The sequence below is a fragment of the Ornithorhynchus anatinus genome, chromosome 1, assembly GCF_004115215.2.
Source record: "Ornithorhynchus anatinus isolate Pmale09 chromosome 1, mOrnAna1.pri.v4, whole genome shotgun sequence".
Lineage (NCBI taxonomy): Eukaryota > Metazoa > Chordata > Mammalia > Monotremata > Ornithorhynchidae > Ornithorhynchus > Ornithorhynchus anatinus.
This window is the reverse complement of record NC_041728.1, coordinates 8399471-8421784: the sequence shown is the minus strand read 5'-3', so window position 1 is coordinate 8421784 and position 22314 is coordinate 8399471. Positions and strand designations below refer to the sequence as shown.

At 49.3% G+C, this 22314-nt stretch overlaps 1 protein-coding gene across 1 annotated transcript in view; it reads left to right on the top strand.

Annotated features, from left to right (window-relative positions):
- Nucleotides 1-22314, top strand: part of FAM174A (family with sequence similarity 174 member A) — a 41916-nt gene that overhangs the window by 5824 nt on the left and 13778 nt on the right. The window contains exon 3 of the mRNA XM_039911164.1: nt 20056-20190. Coding sequence (XP_039767098.1) covers nt 20056-20190 — 135 coding nt within the window. The remainder of the gene's footprint in view (nt 1-20055; nt 20191-22314) is intronic.

Below are 22314 nucleotides of genomic sequence, written 5' to 3'. Positions count from 1 at the left end.
ATTAGCCGTTCTTCTACCTTAGAGCCCACTTGAGCTTGGTGTAGTCTCAGTTCCGTCCCGTTCATATATAATCCGGCTCCCGGTGAGTCTTGAGAGGAACCCCAACGAGAATAAGCGTAGCTTCCCCGGGAGAAGGGATTCGACCGCTCCAGATCTTGGGGATCCGTCATTATCGTGGTTCTGCGGACCCTCTGATCAAAATTTCCTCCTATTCCTGCCAGAGCCGCGGAAGAGTTTCCCCGCGTGGACTTTGCGCAGTTTTAACGGCAGTAGGGTGGGATGGAGTTCAGTCAGGGAAGGAAGCATGTGTCCTGCTGCTTTTCCAAGATATGTCTGAGTGACTACTGCCCATCATTGGAAAGGGCATCCCCGCCGGTAATAATAATAATAATAACTGTGGTAATTAAGGGCTCTCACTGTGGGCAGTAATAATAATAACGATGGCATTTGTAAAGCGCTTACTATGTGCCAACCACGGTTCTAAGTGTAAGACACCGTACTAAGCTCTGGGGTAGTAAGAAGCAAATCAGGTTGGACACAATCCCTGTCCCACGGGAGACTCACCGTCTTAATCCTCGTTTTTCGGATGAGGTAACTGAGGCTCAGAGAAGCAAAGGGACTTGCTCGAGGTCGTACAACAGACGAGTGTTAGAGCCAGGATTAGAACCCAGGTCCTTCTGACCCCATTCATTCATTCAATAGTATTTATTGAGCGCTTACTATGCGCAGGGCCCTGTACTAAGCGCTTGGAACGAACAGGTCGGCAACAGACAGAGACGGTCCCTGCCGTTTGACGGGCTTGCGGTCTAATGGGGGGAGACGGGCAGACGAGAACGATGGCGATAAATAGAGTCAAGGGGAAGAACGTCTCGTCAAAACAATGGCAACGAAATAGAATCAGGGCGATGTATAGCTCATTAAACAAAATAAACAAAATAAATAGGGTGATAAAGACATAGACAGTCGAGCGGGCGAGTCTGTTGCCGACTTGTTCATCCCAAGCGCTTAGTACAGTGCTCTGCACATAGTAAGCGCTCAATAAATACTATTGAATGAATGAATGAAAGTACAGTGCCGAGGGGGTGGGACGGGAGAGGGAAAGGGGGGAGAAGAGGGTTTAGCTGCGGAGAGGTGAAGGGGGTGGGTAGAGGGAGCAGAGGGGAGAAAGGGGGGAGCTCAATCTGGGAAGGCCTCTCGGAGGAGGTGAGTTTTAAGTAGGGATTTGAAGAGGGGAAGAGAATCAGTTTGGCGGAGGCGAGGAGGGAGGGCGTTCCGGGACCGCGGGAGGACGCGACCCGGGGGTCGACGGCGGGACGGGCGAGACCGAGGGACGGTGAGGAGGTGGGCGGCAGACTCCCAGGCTGTCCTCTATCTTCTAGACCGGCTGCGGTCAGGGAAATCTCCACCGACTCTTTTGTGTCTTACTCTCCCAAGTGCTTAGTACAGTGCTCTGCACACAGTGAGGGCTCAGTAAATACCACTGACGGTGATACTCTGCATTACACTTCTGTGGTCGCCTGGTAAGAGCTGAACTCGAACTCTAGAAAGAGAGCGTGCAACTCGAATCATTCTGGAAGCGGCAGCCAGCCGAGTCGACTCTCCTCACTTCCGCTTCTCGAGGGCGGGAGCTGCGTGCCAAGCGCTGTCCTGTGCGTTGAGGTAGATACGAGGTAATCGGTTGCCCCCGCGTGGGGCTCGCAGTCTTTAATCCCCATTTTCCAGATGAGGTCACCGAGGCTCAGAGAAGTCAAGTGACTCGCCCAAAGTCACACAGCTGACAGGTGGCAGAGCCAGGATAAGGACTCACGACCCCTGGCTCCCGGGCCCGTGCGCTTTCCACTGAGCCACGCTGCAATATGAGAGGATGTGAGTCCCACTGAAGTTCCGATCTTGGCTCCGCCGCGTGTCTTTTGGGTGACGTTGGGCAAGTCGCTTCACTTCACCGGGCCTCAGTTACCTCATCTATAAATTGGAGATTGAGACTGTGAGCCCCATGTGGGACAGGGACTGTGTCCAACCCGATTAACTCGTATCCACCCCCGTGCTTGGCACCTAGTAAGTGCTTTACAGGTACTGTTTTGTAGTGCGGAAGGGCTTCGGTGGCAGTTGGGTTGACGTAGTCACCCGCCGATGAGGGCACGAAGGGGACGTTTGGTTTCCTATTTCCGATTCTGGGCTAAGGCTCGGTGGGGAGAGGGATGGTCAGAAAATGGAATCCCGGTGTTCCTCCCTCCCTTCATCCCAGTCCTTTCACTCATCCCCGAATTCAGCACAGAGCCTGCAGGGATCCTCTACGATCTCCCATCTATTTTCACGTCTGCCTCTCGTAGACGTGAGCTCCTTGTGGGCAGCTGTCATCTCTACCAACTAGGGAAGTTGACTCTCCCCGGGCCTTAGTACACAGCGGCCCGCCCGCAGTAAGCGGTGTGACGGAGTGGAGAGAGCGCGGACCTGGGTTCTAATCCTGGCCCCGCCACTCATCTGCTGCGTGACTTCGGACAGGTCACTTCATTTCTCTGTTCCCTCATCTGTAAAGTGGGGATTAAGACCGTGAGCCGTAAGTGGGGCGGGGACTGTGTCCGACCCGATTAGCTTGCAGCGCTTGGTATAGTGGTCGGCACATAGTAAGTGCTTAAAAAATACTATTTTTAAAAAAAGCGCTCAATAAATATCAATTGGAAGGCTTGGCTCATGGCGATCTGCTTGGAATTCACGGCGGAAGAGAAACGGGGGAGCCGGGCACCCTCTTTTTCTTGTCATCCTAATTTGAATAGGAAAGAGTCGTGGGATCATTATCCAAGCAAAGAGGACCACAGGCTAAGTAGAAGCCCTTGGCACATAGTAAGCGCTTAGTTATAGTGCTCTGCACACCCTAAGCACCCAATAAATGCGATTGATTGAACCTAACACATTTTTTCCAGCCGCTGAGTTAGAGCTATTTAAGGAACCTACACTTGCTTCTTATCCATCAAGCAGCAGAAAGATTGGTCAGAGGGCTGGAGATCACCGGTTCCTGATTTCTACTAAAATATTTTGAGTTTTTCCAAAGACTTTCCCCGTTTCTTAGAAGAGCAAAGTCCTTCATTTGATTGGAAATTGTTGCCCAGTCGGCCGGGCCGAATGAAAACTCAGCGTCGAGTCGAGCTGCTCTCTTAGTGGGAAATGTTATGAGCTGGCGGAGCAACGAGAAACAGAGGAGTAAACCAGGGAAGGTATCAAACTGAAACGAGTAAAACACAGAAGCCGAAGAGGCAAGGGAGTGTCAGAGGGCTGGTCGTTTTCTGTGATCGGGAGCGGAACCCAAACCTGTCGAGGTCCGTACTGACTCTTGCTGTGGATCTCATTCTCAGTTTATTTGAAACTAACGATAAATCATAATAACGTTGGTATCTGTTAAGCGCTTACTCTGTGCAGAGCGCTGTTCTGAGCGCTGGGGTAGATACGGGGTAATCAGGTTGTCCCACGTGAGGTTCACAGACTTAATCCCCATTTTACAGATGAGGTCGCTGAGGCACAGAGAAGTGAAGTGACTTGCCCACAGTCCCACATGCTAAAGGCATTTATAATCCATTCCTTCCCTTCCAAAACACGATAAATGGTTCAAAATTCATCTTCGCTATCCAAAACAGACCTCCTTATGGTCCCACCCAGACCCCGTCCGTCCTCCCCCGACTTTCCCGTCACTTGTAGACGGCACCGCCGTCCTCCCCGTCTCCCGAGCCCGTAACCTCGGCGCTCTCCTCTAGGCCGACAGCCCGTTATGAGCAGGCGATGTGGCTCCCGATTCGGTTGTATCCTACTCTTCCGAGAGCTCGGTACCCTGCAGGTTCAACCTGGGCACCCCCCCTAAAATTCTGCCTTTCCTCTCTACCCCAAATTGCTACCGCGTCAATCCGGACACTCATCCTGACCCACCTCGGCGACCGCATCGGCCTCCTTGCTGACCTCCCGGCCTCCCGTCTCTCCCCACTGCAATCCGTCCCTCGTTCCGCTGCCCGGAGGACATTCTGCAAAACTGTTGAGTCCGTGTTTCCCCGCGCCTCAGGAACCTCCAGTGGTTGCCGATCCACCTCCGCATCAAACGGAAGCTCCTCACCGGCGGCTTTCAAGCACCGAATCACCTTGCCCCTTCCCGTCTCGCCACTCTATTACTATCCAGCCCGCTAACGTCGCTCCTCTAATGCCAACCTGCTGGTTATACCGCGATCTCATCTGTCTGACCACGTCCCGCCTCTGGCCCAGAACGCCCTCCCTCTTCATATCCAACAGGCAGTGACTCTCCCCTCCTTGAAAACCTTCTCGAAAGCACATCTCCTCCGAGAAGCCTTTCCCAACTAGGCCCTCGTTTCCCCTACTCCCACTCCCTCCTGCATCACCCTTGCATTTGGATTGTTACCTCACTGTGGGCCGGGAAGGTGACCGTTTATTGTGATATTATAATAACGTTGGTACTTGTTAAGCGCTTGCTACGTGCCGAGCGCTGTTCTAAGCGCCGGGGGAGATACGGGGTGATCGGGTCGTCCCACGTGAGGCTCACGGTGAATCCCCGTTTTACAGATGAGGTAACTGGGGCACGGAGAAGTGAAGTGACTCGCTCACGGTCGCACAGCTGACGAGGGGCAGAGCCGGGATTCGAACTCATGGCCTCTGACTCCCGAGCCCGGGCTCTTTCCACTGAGCCACGCTGCTTCTCTGCTCTCCCAAGCACTCAGTACAGTGCCTTGCACGCAGTAAGCGCACAAAAAATACAAAGGAATGAATTTGTACGCTTTAGTCACTCCTCCCTCAGCCCCACAGCCCTTATACCTACAGCCATAATTTATATTCATTCATTCATTCCATAGTGTTTATTGAGCACTTACTATGTGCAGAGCACTGTACTAAGCGCTTGGAGTGCGCAAATCGGTAACAGATAGAGACGGTCCCTGCCCTTTGACGGGCTCACGGTCCGATCGGGGGAGACGGACGGACGGGAACAATAGCAGTAAATATGAATGTCTGTCTTGCCATCTATACTGTAAATTTGCTGTGGGCGGGGAATAGGTCTGTCAACTCTGTTACATAGTAGAGAAGCGGCGTAGCTCAGTGGAAAAGAGCCCGGGCTTGGGAGTCAGAGGTCATGGGTTCGAATCCCGGCTCTGCCTCTTGTCAAATGTGTGACTGTGGGCAAGTCACTTCACTTCTCTGGCCCTCCGTTCCCTCATCTGTAAACTGGGGATTAAGACTGTGAGCCTCACGTGGGACAACCCGATTACCCTGTGTCTACCCTGCACTTAGAACAGTGCTCCGCACATAGTAAGCGCTTAACGAATACCAACGTTATTATCCCAGCTCTGCCACTTGTCAGCTGTGTGACTGGGGGCAAGTCACTTCAGTTCTCTGTGCCTCAGTGACCTCATCTGTAAAATGGGGATTAAGACTGCGATCCCCATGTGGGACAACCTGATGACCCTGTATCTACCCAGCGCTTAGAACAGTGCTCTGCACATAGTAAGCACTTAACAAATACCAACATTATTATTATTATTATTACTCTCCCCGGCACTTAGTACAGTGCTCTGCACACAGTAAGCGCTCAATAAATATCATTCATTAGGAGATCACCATCTAAACGGAGAAGATAAGTGGTCCCAAACTGCAAAACAGACTACGCTCGTTGTGGGCCGGGAACGCGTCTACCGATTCGGTTGTGCTGCACTCTCCCAAGCACCCCGCACAGTGCTCAGCTCACAGTTAGTGATTGACGAGGAAACTGAGGCCCAGAGAAGTTAAGTGACTTGCCGAAGGTCACACGGAAGACCGGAGGCTGAGTTAGGTTGAGACCCCGAGTCTCCCTCCCGACTCTCAGCGCTATGCTTTTCCTACCAGGCTCCTGCAGGGGTGGGTGGTGATTTAGCCTGAAGGCCACCTTCGGGAGGCTAGGGAAACCCGGGCCTGGAAGTCAGAGGTCATGGGTTTGAATCCCAGCTCTGCCACTTGTCAGCTGTGTGACTGTGGGCGAGTCACATCACTTCTCTGGGCCTCAGGGACCTCATCTGGAAAATGGGGATTAAGACTGTGAGCCCCATGAGGGACAACCTGATTACCCTTCATCTCCTCCAGTGCTTAGAACAGCGCTCTGCATGTAGTAAGCATTTAACAAATGCCAACGTTATTTTTATTATTATCTCTAACGGAGGGCGGTTCAGGCCTTACCACTTCTAAACTGCTACTGGGGCCTTAGCAAAATCTCCCATTCCAACTGCCCCTATCCCGCTTCCCTCCCCCAACCTCTCCTCCCCCCCCCCCCCACATACGCACATTCTCCTTTGCATCTTAAACGGGAACCTAAGTATATGGTATAGGAGCAACATGGCCTAGAGGAAACAGCACAGGTCTGAGAGTCAGAGGACCTGGGTTCTAATCCCAGCTCTGCCATTTGCCTGCTGTGTGACCTTGGGCAAGTCGCCTAACTTCTCTGGGTGCCTCAGTTCCCTCACCTGTAAAATGGGGATGAAGACTGAGCTCCCCGTGAGACAGGGACTGTGTCCAACGTGATTAAATTCCCTCACCTGTAAAATGGGGATGAAGACTGAGCTCCCCGTGGGACAGGGACTGTGTCCAACCTGATAAACTTATATCTACCCCAGTGCTTCTCTCCTGTGACTCGACGCCTTATTGGGGCAGGAGAGTTTGCATAGGCTGATGAAGTTTGGAGCTATTTCGTAGAGGACCGCCCATTAATGGAAAGGTCTGAGCCAGAGGGTCAACGTCGATTCGCTCGTGCTGGGCAGCAGTGACGTGGGAAAGAGTCAAAGACAGAGGTTCAAGTGATCAGAACGTCCATCAAAGACAACGTCAGAGGCTCAAGTTTCTACCACAGGGAAGAAGGCGATCGTCAACCACTTCCGTATCTTTACCGAGAAAGCCCTGCGGATACACGGACTGGATCAACTATATGACAGAAGATGGGTGGGTGTGTCCTTGGAGTCGCTATGGATCGGCATTTGAAGAAGACCCAAGTGCTTAGAATAGGGACGAGCCTACAGCAAGTGCTTAACTTGGGGAGACAGCGTGGCTCAGTGGAGAGAGCTTGGGCTTCAGAGTCAGAGGTCCTGGGTTCGACTGCCGGCTCTGCCGCTCGTCAGCTGTGTGACTGTGGGCAAGTCACTTCACTTCTCCGTGCCTCAGTGACCTCATCTGTAAAATGAGAATTAACTGTGAGCCTCACGTGGGACGACCTGATGACCCTGTATCTCCCCCAGCGTTTAGAACGGTGCTCGGCACATAGTAAGCGCTTAACAAATGCCAACATTATTATTATTATTATTATTATTATTAACGAATTCCGTAAAAATAATAATAGCTGTGGTTCAGTTATGCTTCGTGATCTTCCTTTCTCGTGGGAAGGGGGAATTAGGAATCAAGCCGTGAACTTTGTCTCACTTTACGATATCCGTGTACTTGCAGGAAGCAGGATGGGCTTGCTCTTTCCGCGTGCCTCCTAAGAATGTGTAGTAATGGTGATATTGCGTGTCAACCATTGTACTAGATAATGAGTAGATGCAACGTAATTCAGACACAGTTCCTGCCCCTCATGGAGCTCACGGTCCGTTAGGACGGAGAGCAGCTATTGAATCCCCATTTTACAGATGTGGAAACCAAGTCACAGGGAAATGAAGCGACTTGCTCAGGATCACACAGCAGGCGAGTAAAGGAGCTGGAATTAGAACTCAGGTCCTCAGACTCCCGGGTTCGTGCTCTTTCCGCTAGGCCGTGCTGTTTTTCTGTAAGTAACACTGCTATAGAGGTATTCTGTTCGACTGGAGATCCTCAGTAGGTCAATGACCTGACTGTTGAATAACTTAAAATCCTCATAGTTCAAATGACCTCAATAGGCCGATTAAGAACAGGATGGATTTTGTCGCTCCATATAGGGGGATTCCCTGAGGAAGGGTAAATAAACTTGAGAAATACAAGATGAGGAAAGATTAACTGAGGGCTCCCTTGGCAGAAGAGCCTAAAGTGATAGTGGATTGCAAAGTAAAGATTCAGTCAGTCGGTGATATCTCTTGAGAAGCAGCGTGGCCTAGTGGGTAGAGCCCAGACCCGGGAGTCAGAAGGAACTGACTTCTAATCCTGGCTCTGCCACTTGTCTGCTGTGCGACCTTGGGCGATCTACTTGACTTCTCTGGGCCTCAGTTCCCGCATCTGTAAAATGGGGATTAATACAATGAGCCCCATGTGGGAATGGACTGTGTCCACCTGATTAGCCTGTAACTACCCCAGTGCCTAACAAATACCTTTTTTTTAAAAAGGGCAGTTGTTTCAGGGGTCGGGTTAGTGCCCCTAATCACTTCTTCCTAGGCAGATCTGGCTCCCCATCCCCTCTGGCCGCAAAAGCATCCGTCAGTTGGTTAGCACTCTGTGGAAAGACCTCTACGAAGCCAAGGGCCTAGCTAGATCCCTTCTCCACGGGCCATCCTTCATCGGACCGTTCACTCGTTCGTGAATTCATTTAACCGTATTTACTGAGTGCCTACTGTGTGCAGAGCACTGAACTGAGTGCTTGGGAGAGGGCGGTACAACAATAAACAGACACATTCCCTGCCCAAAACGAGCTTACGGTCTGGGGGTCGGGGACGGACGTCAATGCAAATAAATAAATCACAGTTATGTACCTAAGTGCCGTGGGTCTGGGATGGGGACGAGCAAAGGGAGTAGGTCAGGGAGACGCCGAAGAGAGTGGGAGATGAGGGAAGGTGGGGCATAGTCAGGGAAGGCCTCTTGGAGGAGATGGGCCTTCAATAAGGCTTTGAAAGGCGGGGGAGAGTAATTATCTGCTGGATTTGAGGAGGGAGGGCGTTCCAGGCCAGAGGCGGGACGAGGCCCAGTGACCAGAACAGCCTCGCCCAGCACTCTGTTATCGATCAATCAGTGGTATTTATTGAGTGCTTACTGTGCACTGTACTAAGCGCTTGGGAGAGCACAACACCACCACTCTCTACCCGAGCAGTCCCTGGACTCCAAGCAACCCTATCCTCTCAATCGATGCCCCTGTCCAAGGGGGTTTGTGTGGAAGTGACACCTGTGGATAACGGAGTGGGTCGGAGGGGACAAAAATGAAAACCCAGGGTCCACGCCATACCCGCCAGGAAGTCAGGAGCCAGGGGACTGGGATTCCCCGGAACTCCTCGTTTTGGCATTGAGTCAGTGAAAGGACACCTAAAAAACGGTCGGCTCACTGCGGACACTTTCCCGTCAGATTGACAAAACGCTGGCGGTTAAAAGGCGTTCGGGAACGGAAGTTCTGCTGGCAGAAAATGAATGAGCAGAAAAGAGACTAAGGTTTAAAATATGTGTCCAGCCCTTGTACAGAAATTCACACTCACCTTTATAGTTGTACTACTTACAGAGAAGCAGCACGGCCTAGTGGAAAGAGCACGAGCCTGAGCGTCCAAGGACCTGAATTCTAATTCCAGATCCTTTACTCGCCTGCTGGGTGACCTTGGGCAGGTCACGTCACTTCTCTGTGACTTGGTTTCCACCTCTGTAAATTTACTCGGTGGACACCCATCTTGTGTCGCTGGCCATCTCCTTGCTCCTCGCTCTTTCCGCCCACACGATTCCCTGGGTCGAGCCAGCGGAGGGACATGGGGAACAAACCCATTAGACTGTAAGCCCGTCAGTGGGCAGGGATTGTCTCTATCTGTGGCCGATTTGTACATGCCAAGCGCTTAGTACAGTGCTCTGCACATAGTAAGCCCTCAATAAATACTACTGAATGACTGAATGAACAAACGGAAGATATGGGTTGGGGTCTTACTTAGGCCACGGCCCTCAATCAGTCAATCAATCCATCAGTAGTATTTATTGAGTGTTCACTCTGTGCTGGACATTCCCCCCTCTCTAGACTGTGAACTCGTTGTGGGCACGGATTGTCTCTTCCGCTGTATTGTATTTTCCCAAGCGCTTAGTACAGTGCTGTGCACACGGTAAGCGCTCAAATAGATAGGATTGAATGAACGCGCAGGACATTGTAATAAATACGACTGAGTGAACGAAGTGCCCGAGAAAGTCCTGTATAAAAAGGGTGTACTTGATTAGCACCCTTTATTCAGCCCCACAGCACTTAACGTACGTACCCGTAATTTATTTCTCTATATCAATGTCGGTCTCCCCCTCTAGACTGTAAGCTCGTTGTGGGCAGAGATGTGTCTGTCGGCGTGCCCTAACCCCCTCACCCTATTGTGATTTCCCGCTCCAGCCCCCTCCCTTCGCTCCCCACTCCCTCCTCCTTCTCCCATCTATTCTTATCCACTCTGCTAGGAGCAGCTAACAGATATATCCCAGGCTGGTTGTAAATGTCCTAAGCGATATTGCTTCTAACATCTCCCCGAAATTATCCTACATTTAACAGAACTCCCAGTTCTAGTAAATCTGGTGGGCACAAAGAGTTTTGCTGTCAGAATAGTAAAATGAAATGGACTTTTTATTCTGTTATGGCCGAGTTAATTCCCCGCACATTTTTAGAGAAATTTTATGAGGCTTTTTTTTTTGTTGGTTTTAAGTTTACTTTTTTTTTTTTTCTTACGCTGCAGCCCAGATATGAAAACCAGAAATGTCACCTCAAATGAAAACATTCTGAATCTTGGAGAGTTTGAATGTAAGTTACAAGGGCTTAGAATGAGGGCCAGACGCCTAAGTCCCATGTGGGACAGAGACTGCGTCCCACCTGATTTGCCTCTTCCTACCCTGGTGCTTAGTACAGTGTCTGGCACACAGGAAGCACTTAAATCATTATCATTATTCTTGAATCTTCCTTCCTAAGCAGTCCCAAAGCCACGGCGTAGCTCGGATGGGGCAAAAATATGACTTAAATGTCAGATCTTTTCCCCTCTTGCTTTGCCCCTCTGCAGTGCCCACACAGACTCATTAAAAAGAAGTATTCATTCATTCAATAGTATTTACTGAGCGCTTACTATGTGCAGAGCACTGTACTAAGCGCTTGGAATGTACAAATCGGCAACAGATAGAGACAGTCCCTGCCCATTGACGGGCTTACAGTCTAATCGGGGGGAGACAGACAGATAAAAACAATAGCAATAAATAGAATCAAGAGCAATAAATAGAATCGATAAATAGAATTAAGTAGCCTGTAAGCCAAAATGGTAGCCCATCCTCGATGTGGCTGCCTGTCTGTACTTCACGGGGAGTGGACGCTGTAGGAGAAGTGGCAGTCAGGACTGTTTATTTTTATGTTCCAAATCTAGTAAGAGTGAAACCCACACATTTATAGTAACATCTAGCAGTTTCTCCAAAGGAGGGGCCCGTGAATCATGCTTGTGCACACACACTTTCCTCATGAGGAAATCAAGCAAAATACCCAACGGGTATTCTTTGCTGCTTGAAACCTAATCTTCGTTGTCCTCTTTTAGGGTAGGCCTAGTAATCCTAAAAGAATTAGCCTAAGAAATGTACGGATCATTATTCGGATCTTTTTTCTGCATTCTCAAGCACGACTTAACGTATTTAAAGCTGTCACTGGTGGAGAACTGTAGGGCTGACTGACAGCACCGAAGCTATAAATTGTGAAGTACGGATTCTTGAGGGAAATGGCTTTGTCAGTATAAAAGCAAGTGTCTCGAAGCCGCTACCGTTGATTGTTTCGACATCTGATACGGTACGTGTGATCTGGACGCTGCAGGGCAGGATCGCCTCCTCGAAACAAAGGAGCCCCAAGTCCTGATCTGTACGTCCGCAACTGGAGCTATAGGACGGCAGCATGGCCTAGTGGAAAGAGCACGGGCCTGGGCGGCAGAGGCCCTGAAAGAGAACCAGGCCGAGTTCGCTGAGTAAGATGGAAAAGAGAATTGCTTGGGACGATCGGGGGATTTGAGGCTTGCAATCTCCCCGATGGCCCGCCTGAGATTTTAGAGAGCGTGACCCAGTTTTAGTCACCGAGGGGTAATTTTCATTCATTCCCCATCCCTGCAGTCCTCCGAGCTATTGGGCTGGAGTCTCTCCGGGACCTAAATCACTCCCTGGGGCGTCGCGGAAGACAAGCGACCGCCTCGGGCGACTCGGGGTACCGTTTAGTGGCCTCGAGCTCCTGGGCGCGAGGGGCCCATTTCCAGCCCCGGGCCCGTAAAGAGTCCTCTCTGGCCTGCCGGAGCCCTGCACTTCGCTAAGTGCCTAACCGAGGCACGAGGAGCCTCTAGGGAATCTGGCTTGAGGCACATCGTGCGCCTTTCCGAAGGGCATGTTTTTTTTAGAACATGGCTCCACTTCCCCTACTCCGTCTTTCTCCCTGTCCGTGGTGGAACGTGGTAGAGGAAGTGGGCTTCAGAGCACGGATCCCTTGCCCGAACCAAAAAACTGGCATTCAGAGCCAGCGGAGAGGCACGCTTCATCCTGATGGCTTTCAAGAGTGTTCGACTGCTAGCTGGGCTAGCTGCGGCCCTTAGAGATGCTGGCTTAGGACGGCGCACGGGCCTGGGAGTCGGAAGGACCTGGGGTCTAATCCTGACTCCGCCGCTTATCTGCTGCGTGACCTTAGGCAAGTCACTGTACTTTTCTGCACCTCGGTTCCCTCATCTGGTAAATGGGGATTAAGACTGTGAGCCCCACGTGGGACAGGGATTGCGTCCAACCCGATTATTTTGGATCTTCCCTAGAGCTGAGTACAGTGCCTTTCGCCTAGGAAGTGCGTTAACACATACCATTAAAGAAGTGGAAAACTCACCCACCGGCCCTGATTGTTGGAGGAATCAGCGAGGGGGCCCTAGGGGCCTTCGTTGGGACCACCAAAAATGTCCACTGTGAATGCAGGCGATTCTGTGTGGAGTGGGTGGGGAAGAGAGAGCCTTGGGGTTCGGAATGGGGGACTTCCAGTTCTCAGTCCTGTGTCACTGACATCTCCTAGAGTCCTGTGACAAGCGATCTTATCGTACGCCAGAGGACGGAGCATCGGCCTGGGATTCAAGAGTCCCGGGGCCCAATCCCAACTCGGCCACTGGCCCGTTGGGGGATCGTGGACAAGTCACTTCCCCTCTTTGAGCCTCAGTTTCCTCATCTCTAAAGTGCGAATGAGACACCCGCTCTCCCTGCCCCTTAGATTGTGATTACCATGTGGATCGGGGACTAGGTCTGATGGGATTATTTTGGACCTATTTAGTACATTGCTAAGCACTTAGTACAGTGCTCACTAAAGCACTCAAATACGATTGAATGAATGACCCGTCCCAGCATTTGGCGCAGTGCTTGGCACCTAGTAAGCTCCCTGTTCCTCAAAACCCTCTAGTGATTTACCATTCCACATGGAGCAGAAACTCCTAACCTTTGGCTTTAATGCACAAAATCAGTGCTTGCGCTCTCTCCCTCTGTCTCCCTTTCTCTCTCCCTCAGTCGGTTGTATTTATTGAGCACTTACTTTGCGCAGAGCACGGTACTAGGCAGTAGGGAGAGCACAGTACAACAGAATTAGCAGACCTGTTCATTCAGTTGTATTTATTGAGCGCTTACTGTGTGCAGAGAACTGTACTGAGCGCTTGGAAAATACAGTACAACAATAAAGAGAGACAATCTCTGCCCCCAGTGGGCTTACAGTCTGGGGGGGGGGAGACAGACACCAAAACAAGTAAACAGGCATCAATATAAATAAATGGAATTATAGATATATAATAATAATAATGTTGGTATTTGTTGAGCCCTTACTATGTGCAGAGCACTGTCCTAAGCGCTGGGGGTGATACAGGGTAATCGGGTCGTCCCACGTGAGGCTCACAGTTAATCCCCATTTTACAGATGAGGTGACTGAGGCACGGAGAAGGGAAGTGACTTGCCCACAGTCACACAGCTGACAAGTGCAGAGCCGGGAGTCGAACTCATGACCTCCGACTCCGAAGCCCAGGCTCTTTTCCACTGAGCCACGCTGCTTCCCCCCCGACATATATGCATAAGTGCTGTGGGGCGGGAGGGTGGGGGGGAAGAGCAAAGGGAGCGAGTTGAGGTGACGCCGAAGGGAAGGGGAACTGAGGAAAGGGGGGCTTAGTCTAAGGCCTCTTGGATGGAGGAGGTGTGCGTTCAGTAGGGCTTTGAACGGGGGGAAGAGTGATTGGTGGATTTCAGGAGAGAGGCTTAAAGTCCAAGGAGGGAGACAGACATTATTGTGAATAATAATTCCTTTTAATAATTATTCTCTCTCTCTTCCACCTATCTACTCTTTCCTTGCCCCCCAACTCACAGTCATCATTTCTGTCCAGCTGACCTAGTCTCTTCTTATCTCTCCTGTCATTGCCAGCCTCTTGCTCCACATACTCATTCTTGCCTGAAACTTCCATGTCTTCCTAACCTAAAAGACCACAGCTCTCCCCACATTCAGAGCCCCTTCAAAGTCACATCTCCTCCAGGAGGCCTTCCCTGATTAATATGGTCATTTCCCCCACTTCCTATATCCCAAATGCCACTTCACCCATTTTGTACTATTTAAGCACCGAAGTTCCCACAACCTCCATGGTGACCTTACCCGTGATATATTTAAGCGTCTGCCACCTCCACTTGATTGTCGTCTCTTTGAGGGCAGGGAGTGTGTCTTTCTCCTTGATCAGAGGCTCCCAAATGTTTAGTGCAGTGTTCTGTACAAAGGTGCTCCATAAATGCTGTTGATCAGTAAATACTGTTAAAAAACCCCCAGGGTCTCTGTGTGTGATTTCAGGCAGGGCAAATAGCGCTAGTACCACAAAATGTAAAGATTAAATTATACATGTAACAGAAAGCAGCGTGGCCTAGTGAAAGAGCACAGAGGACCTGGGTTCAACTCCCGTCTCTGCCACTGATCTGCTCTGTGACTTCGGGCAAGTCACTTAAATTCTCTGGGCCTCGGATTCCTCATCTGTGAAATGGGAATTAAGTCCTACTCTCCCCTACCGGGAGCCCCATCTGGATCAGAGACTGTGTGGCAAGGAATTTCTGGATTTCTATTTCTATTTTTTGATTTTTTTAAAAAAAAATTTAGGGCAAACCCAAAGAAATCCTACACCGTGGTTCCTTTCTCCCTTTCGCCTACTTCCACTGTTTCCTGTTGCTCCTCACTTCCTGTTCCTGCCGCGAACAGAGGCAGGCGTGGCAGGCCTTCTTTTTCTTTTTCTCCTCTCTCCTCCCTTTAGGGAAGCCGGGCCAATGATGAGGGGGGTGGGGGCGTGGAAATAAGAGGAGAAAGGGGCAGAGATGATGGCAGAGATCAGAGCCGGCCGGCCATTCTTCTGCCTCCCTCATCCCCAGGAGCCTGATTTCCACAGTCGGGATCCCCGCGAAAGGAAGGGCCTGCCATTCCCCTCCTAACGCTCCATCCCTCCCAGCATGCTCCCACTGATCTACCTTCACATGAGGGCCACTGGTGCCCTGTCCTCTCTAGATACCTTATGCCAGGGTACCCGATCTCCTCTATCTCGTCGCCAAACTCTCGCCCACATCCTGCCTCTGATCTGAAACGCCCTTCCCCCTTTATATCTGACAGTTAGTCTCCCTACCTTCTAAGCCTTTTTGAAGGCACGTCTCCTCCAACGTGCCTCCCCCGACTAATAATAATGTTGGTATTTGTTAAGCGCTTACTATGTGCCGAGCACTGTTCTAAGCGCTGGGGTAGACACAGGGGAATCAGGTCGTCCCACGTGGGGCTCACAGTCTTAATCCCCATTTTACAGATGAGGGAACTGAGGCACAGAGAAGTGAAGTGACTCGCCCACAGTCACACAACCGACAAGTGGCAGAGCTGGGATTTGAACTCATGAGCCCTGACTCCAAAGCCCGTGCTCTTTCCACTGAGCCACGCTGCTAATGACTAGACCCTCATTTCTTCTTCTCCTACTCCGTTCTCCCGTTCCACTTGAATTTGCTCCCCTTATTCACTCCTCCCTCAACCCCAAAGCCCTTATGTACATAGACATCATTTATTTACATTAGTGGCTGTCTCTCCCTCTAGACCGTAAACTTATTATGGGCAGGGAATGTGTCTACCAACTCTGCTATATTGTACACCACCAAGCACTTAGTACAGTGCTCTTCTGCATACAGTAAGTGCTTATTTAAATGTGATTGATTGCCAGGACCACCACCAAGCGCTTAGTACAGTGCTCTTCTGCATACAGTAAGTGCTTATTTAAATGTGATTGATTGCCAGGACCACTGGGAAAAGGAGAGCACTGCTTTTTGCTTTTTTTTGAAACCCTAAATTAAAATTATCATTTCAAAAAGTTAAAGCAGTGAAAAAATGGAATGATGGTTTTTCCACGAAAAGGAAGCCCCCAGAATTGTACTTAACTTGAAGAATCCATTCCCGATAAAGAAACAGTGAGTGATTTCTTACTTGACAGGTAAAGAACAGACCAGTCAGCTTTTTGTTTCCATGATGAAATTCGGCTGGAACATTAGGGAGTTAGGAAAAGTTCTCCTGAAGACCCACCGTGCACCTTGGTGTTGGACGGAAGCGGCCTTTGTTCGTATTGCGGCATCAGAGTGTTTTCAAGGATACAACAGGGGCTTCTCTAACGTGGGGTTTTGCCAGAATACGACCCTTGTGCTAGAGGGGAATTTGGGTGAAAAGCCGATTTTTGTGTAGCAGGATGGTGTGGATTTAAGCTTTCTAACTAAAACAGAGCATAGCAATAATGAAAATAAAAATCGTGATCTTTGTTAAGTGCCTATCATGTGCTAAGCACCTTTCTAAGCCCTTTGGTAGATACAAGATAGGTCAGACACAGTCCAAGTCCCATATGGGAGTCAGAATATAAATAGAGTATAATAAATAATAAATGAATGGTGAAGTGGTCGGCCAGACGATGGTGGGTCCAGGGAGGATGGAGGGCCTGAGCGAGGGGTTGACGGCGAGAGATGAAATCGAGTCACAGTGAGGAGACTGGTGTTAGGGGAGGACAAATATTGAATGTCCATTGAGGTCCAGGGAAGTTAAGTGACTTGCCCAAGTGATGGAGTTGGAAGTAGAATAATAATAACGTTGATATTTGTTAAGCACTTACTATGTGCAGAGCACTGTTCTAAGCTCTGGGGTAGATACAGGGTAATCAGGTTGTCCCAAGTGAGGCTCACAGTCTTAATCCCCATTTTACAGATGAGGTAACTGAGGCACAGAGAAGTTAAGTGACCTGCCCACAGTCACACGGCCGACAAGTGGCCGAGCCGGGATTCGAACTCATGACCTCTGACTCCGAAGCCCAGGCTCTTTCCACTGAGCCACGCTGCTTCCTCAAAGTTGCAGAGGGGAGGGCTGGTGATAGGTCTCTGATAGTCAACCTCTGGGCCAAATCCAGAGGCCGTGCCTTTCTCTCCACATGTTTCTGGCTGTGGGGATGAGGAGAGGGGCGAGGAGCCATGGTTTCCACACCCCTGCTCTTTGGGCTGGACTCCCACTGCCTCACTGATCCCACATCCCCTCAAGACCTGATGGCTTCCTGGAGAAGCTGAAAGGAGCTAAGGGTTCCCCAGTCGGGATAAAAAGACCAAAATCTGATCTCTCTCTCTCTCTCTCTCCCTGACCCTTTAGCTCCTTAGAGGCCACCTGACTTCGCCAAACCCCATCCAGCTTGCCCTTTCCCTGCCCTCCTCCCAATGAAAGATTGTCACTTCTGTTCTTCGTGTCCTGCAGGGAAATCTAGGTTCAGAGTGGGGATGGGCCTTTTGCCCGGGAACCCAGGTCCTCTTGTATTCTTCCCCCTAGATCACACTGCTTCATGGAAAAGAGTGAGCAGTGGAAACAGATCAAATGCTTTAAACCTGTGGGAACCATCTCTGTAGCTGATGGGAGGCAAAAGCAGCCTATGGATGGTTTGAATTGTCAGTCAATGGGTACGGTTCTTTTCCGAGGCTAGAAGCGAAGGGTTTGTAAATATCAACCAATCAGTCAGTAGTGCTTGAGTACTGAAAACTTGGGCACATGGGTGATTCAGTAAAGGTAAAAAATATGATCCCTGACCCATCAGTCAATCAACAGTATTGATCGGAAGCTGCATGGCCTAGAGGAAGAGAACACGGGCCGTGGAGTCGGAGGATCTTAGTGCTGATCCCGGCTCTGCCACTACTTGCTTGCTGTGTGACCTTGGGCGAGTCACGTAACTTCTCTGTGCCTCCTTTTCCTCAACTGTGGGACAGGGACCATGTCCAGCCTGATTAACTTGTATCTACCCCACCTCTTAGAACAGTGCTTGTTAGTAAGCGCTTAACAAATACCATTATTATCATTATTACTGAACGTTTGTTCTATTCAGGGTATGATACTAAGTCCTTAGGAAAATACAGTAGATATAGTATAGATGATCCTCGCCCTCAAGGAGTTTACAATCCAGCAGTGGGAAAAGACACTAAAATCAGCCAAAGGTAGGGGGAAACAATAGCACATTAAAATATATATATGAGTACGGCGGAAAGTCCCAGTCGTTCATTCATTTTTTGAGTGCTTGCTATATGCAAAGCACTGTACTAAGCGCTTGGTAGAATACAGCATAAAATGTGAAAGTGCTGAAACGTCAGTAGTGGAGTGGAGAGGTGATAGATTGATCAGAGATCTCCCCGAGGAGTTGTCGTTTCGGAAGGGCGGCGTGGCGTAGTGAAAAGACCACGAGCCTGGGAGTCAGTAGGACCTGGGTTCTAATGCTGGCTCTGCCTCTTGTCTGCTGGGTGACCTTGGGTAAGTCCTTTCACTTCTCTGTGCCTCAGTTACCTCAACTGTGAAATGGGGATTCAAGCTGTGAGCCCCATGTGGGACAGGATCTGTGTCCAACTGATTAGCTTGTATCTACCCCGGCGCTCAGTAGTGTGCCTGGCACGTAGTAAGTGCTTAACAAATGCCGGGTTTTTTTGCTTCGTTTTAAAAAAGGGAAGATGGAAAGAGAAGTGTTGAAGTGATCTGCCAGACACAGGTTGGGTCCAGGGAGGATGGAGGGCCAGAGCGGAAGGTTGACAGTGAAAGATGAAGTCGAGTCACAGTGAGGAGATTGGTTAGGGGGCAGAGTGTGTGGGGGTGGTGAGTTGTAGTGGGAGAGCAGTGATGGTACGTAAGGGAAGAAAGATGATCAAGTGCCTTAGGAGTTTCTACTCTATCCCACTCTAGACTGTAAGCTCACTGTGGGCAGGGAACATATCTGCCAACTCTGTTATAGTGTACTCTCCCAAGTGTTTGTACAGTGCACGAAGTAAGCACTCGGTGAATACAGTTGATTGATGGATGCGAAGAGGAACGGGCCACCTTTGGAGGTGAGCCCGTTTGGGGGCAGGGATTGTCTCTATCTGTAGCCGAATTGTACATTCCAAGAGTTTAGTACAGTGCTCTGCATATAGTAAGCACTCACTAAATACGATTGATTGAATGAATGAATGAATAAATGAATGAGGTATTTGAGGAGTGGAGGAGATGCGTGCGGAACAGTGTTTTAGAAAGCTGATCCCAGCACCAGAGTGAAGTATGGATTGGAGAGGGGAGAGACTGGAAGACCGAGTAGGGATTTCACAAGTGGGTTTTTTAAAAATGGTATTTATTCACTCATTCAGTAGTGTTTATTGAGCGCTTACTATGTGCAGAGCACTGTACTAAGCGCTTGGAATGTACAAGTCGGCAACAGATAGAGACAGTCCCTGCCCTTTGACGGGCTTACAGTCTAATCATTAAGCACTTACCACGTTCCAGGCACTATACTAAGCGCTGAATAGATCCAAGCTTATCAGGTTGGACTCAGTCCAGGTCTCACAGTCTTAGCGGCCCATTTTACCAATGAGGTAACTGAGGCACAGAGAAGTATGAATGAGTGTGTTGGCAGTGTCAGATTAGAATTCAATGGCCCTGCAAGTGGAAGGCGTGTGTGCCTGGCAAAGGATAATCTTTTTATACACACACTGGGGACTGCATCATTGATCTTTTCAATCAGACTCACACACAAGCCTGGGATTTCCCCCTAAGCAGAGTCACCTTCAGATATGAAAGACAATTCTGTACGTGTGTGGATTATTGTTTTGATTTTTCAATATAACCGATTTAAAACCCTCCCGTTGCAAATCTTTGTTTCGTAGGATGAGAAGAAGAAATAGAAAGACACGGAAGTATGGCGTCTTGGACACTAATCTAGAAAATATGGAGTTGACACCGTTAGAACAAGATGAAGATGACGATGAGATAACAGCATTTGATGCCAATCACCCTCGAAGGTTAGTTGAGGAGGGCATCATTCCAATAGGGGGAGAGTGAAAATATTAGAGTGTACATTTGAAGAAACTAATTTCCTCTTGCAGCGTCTTGCAGTGTACATTGGAGATAGGACTCGATGTGGATTTTCCCCTTTTTCTGACACTTCAGTGGTGTTCTTTTAAATCTCGGCTAGTTATACAGCCATAAAATGATGGGCTAGAAGGGCATTCTAATTATTTCGTGTAGATGAACACACCAAGAGGAAAGTCATAATAATTAGAGAGAAAAAAATAATCATCTGATCCGTCCTGACAGAATATGCCGTTTTGAGCTCTCTTAATTAGGTAATCCAATCCAATTTAATAGCTACGATAGCCCCCAAAGGATTTCTGGCATGCAAAAATTGATTTTGACAATCATTTGAAAAATATTCAAAGAAATTCCAGCGAGGAGCCGGTAACGGGCATTTTACCTAAGACTCGAATGCCTTTTTTAACATTAGAGTCTGAAAATGTTTATTTTTAATTCCCACAATCTGTTATTTCCCATTCTGTAACAAGCAGACAAGGAGGTTGAGAACCTCAGTCAGTCAGCCAAACAGTGGTATTTTTTGAGCCCTTACTGTGTGCAGAGCACTGTACTAAGCACTTGGGAGAATACAGTTCAAAAGAGTTGGCGGTCATGATCTCTGCCCACAGGAGCTTTCAGTCTTGAGGGGAAGACAGACTTGAGAAGGAATTAGTGATAGTGGAAATGGCAGAGTGTAAGGATGTATTCATAAATGCTGTGGGGGGTGAATGCTCAGTGCTTAGTGGGTACAAATCCAAAGACGACGCAGGAGGGAGTGGCGGGTAGGGGAAATGACGGCTTTGGGTAGGCCTCGTGGAGAAGATGTGATTTTAGGAAGACTTTGAAGGTGGGGAGAGTGGTGATCTGTTGGATGTGATGAGGGAGAGCATTCTAGGACATATGGGCAAGGGGTTGGCCATGAGATAGTTGAGATTGGGTTACGGGAAATAAATTGGCATTAGAGGAACAAAGTGTGTAGATTGGGATGTAGTAAATTAGCGAGGTATGATAGAAGTGAGGGCCTTAGAGCCGGTGGTAATGACTTTGATGTTGGCTTCAAAGCTGTCCATCCCCTTACCCCCTCCTACCTCACCTCCCTTCTCTCCTTCTCCAACCCAGCCCGCACACTCTGCTCCTCTCACTGTGCCTCGTTCTCACCTGTCCCGCCGTCGACCTCTGGCCCACGTTCTGCCTTTTGCCTGGAATGCCCTCCCTCTTCAAATCCACCAAACAATCACTCTTCCCCCCCTTCAAAGCCCCACTGAAGGCTCCCCTCTCCCAAGAGGCCTTTCCAGACTAAGCCCCCCTTTTCCACAGCTTCTCTTTCCCTCCACGTCGCCCCGACCCGCTCCCTTTGCTGTACCCCCCACCCCACGGCACTTGTGTATACATTTACGTATCTATAATTCTATTATTTATATTGATGCCTTTTTACTTGTTTTGATATGGATATATCTGTAATTCTATTTATATTGATGCCTGAATACTTGTTTTGATGTCTGTCTCCCCACTTCTAGACTGTAAGCCCACTGTAGGCAGGGATTGTCTCTCATTATTGCTGAATTGTGCTTTCCAAGGGCTTAGTAGAGTGCTCTGCACACAGTAAGCGCTCAATGAATTCAATTGAAAGAATGAATGAATTAAATGGAGGTGGTTTGCAACCACCGAAGGTTTTTGAGGAGTACGACAGGGTGGACTGAGAGGTTTTACAGAAGAAAGATCCAGGCGGCAGAACGAAATATGGGTTGGTGTAGAGACGGGAGGTAGGGGGATCAGCAAGGAGGCTGATATGGTGGTCAGAATGGGATCTGACATATCCTTGGTTAGCACAGTAACTAGTTGGAGAGGAGAGGGTGGATTTTAGTGATGTCATGTAGGTAGAACTGACAGGATTTGGTGACTGAATGAACATGTGGGTTGAATGAGAGAGATGAGTCCAGGATAATGCCAAGGTTGTGAGACAGGAAAGATGGTGGTAATGTCGCAAAAGTCATGTGGAGGACAGTGTTTGAGCAGGGCCTTGATATATGAACTTTGAAGAAGGTGAAGCATGAAAGATGTAACAGGTGGTTTTT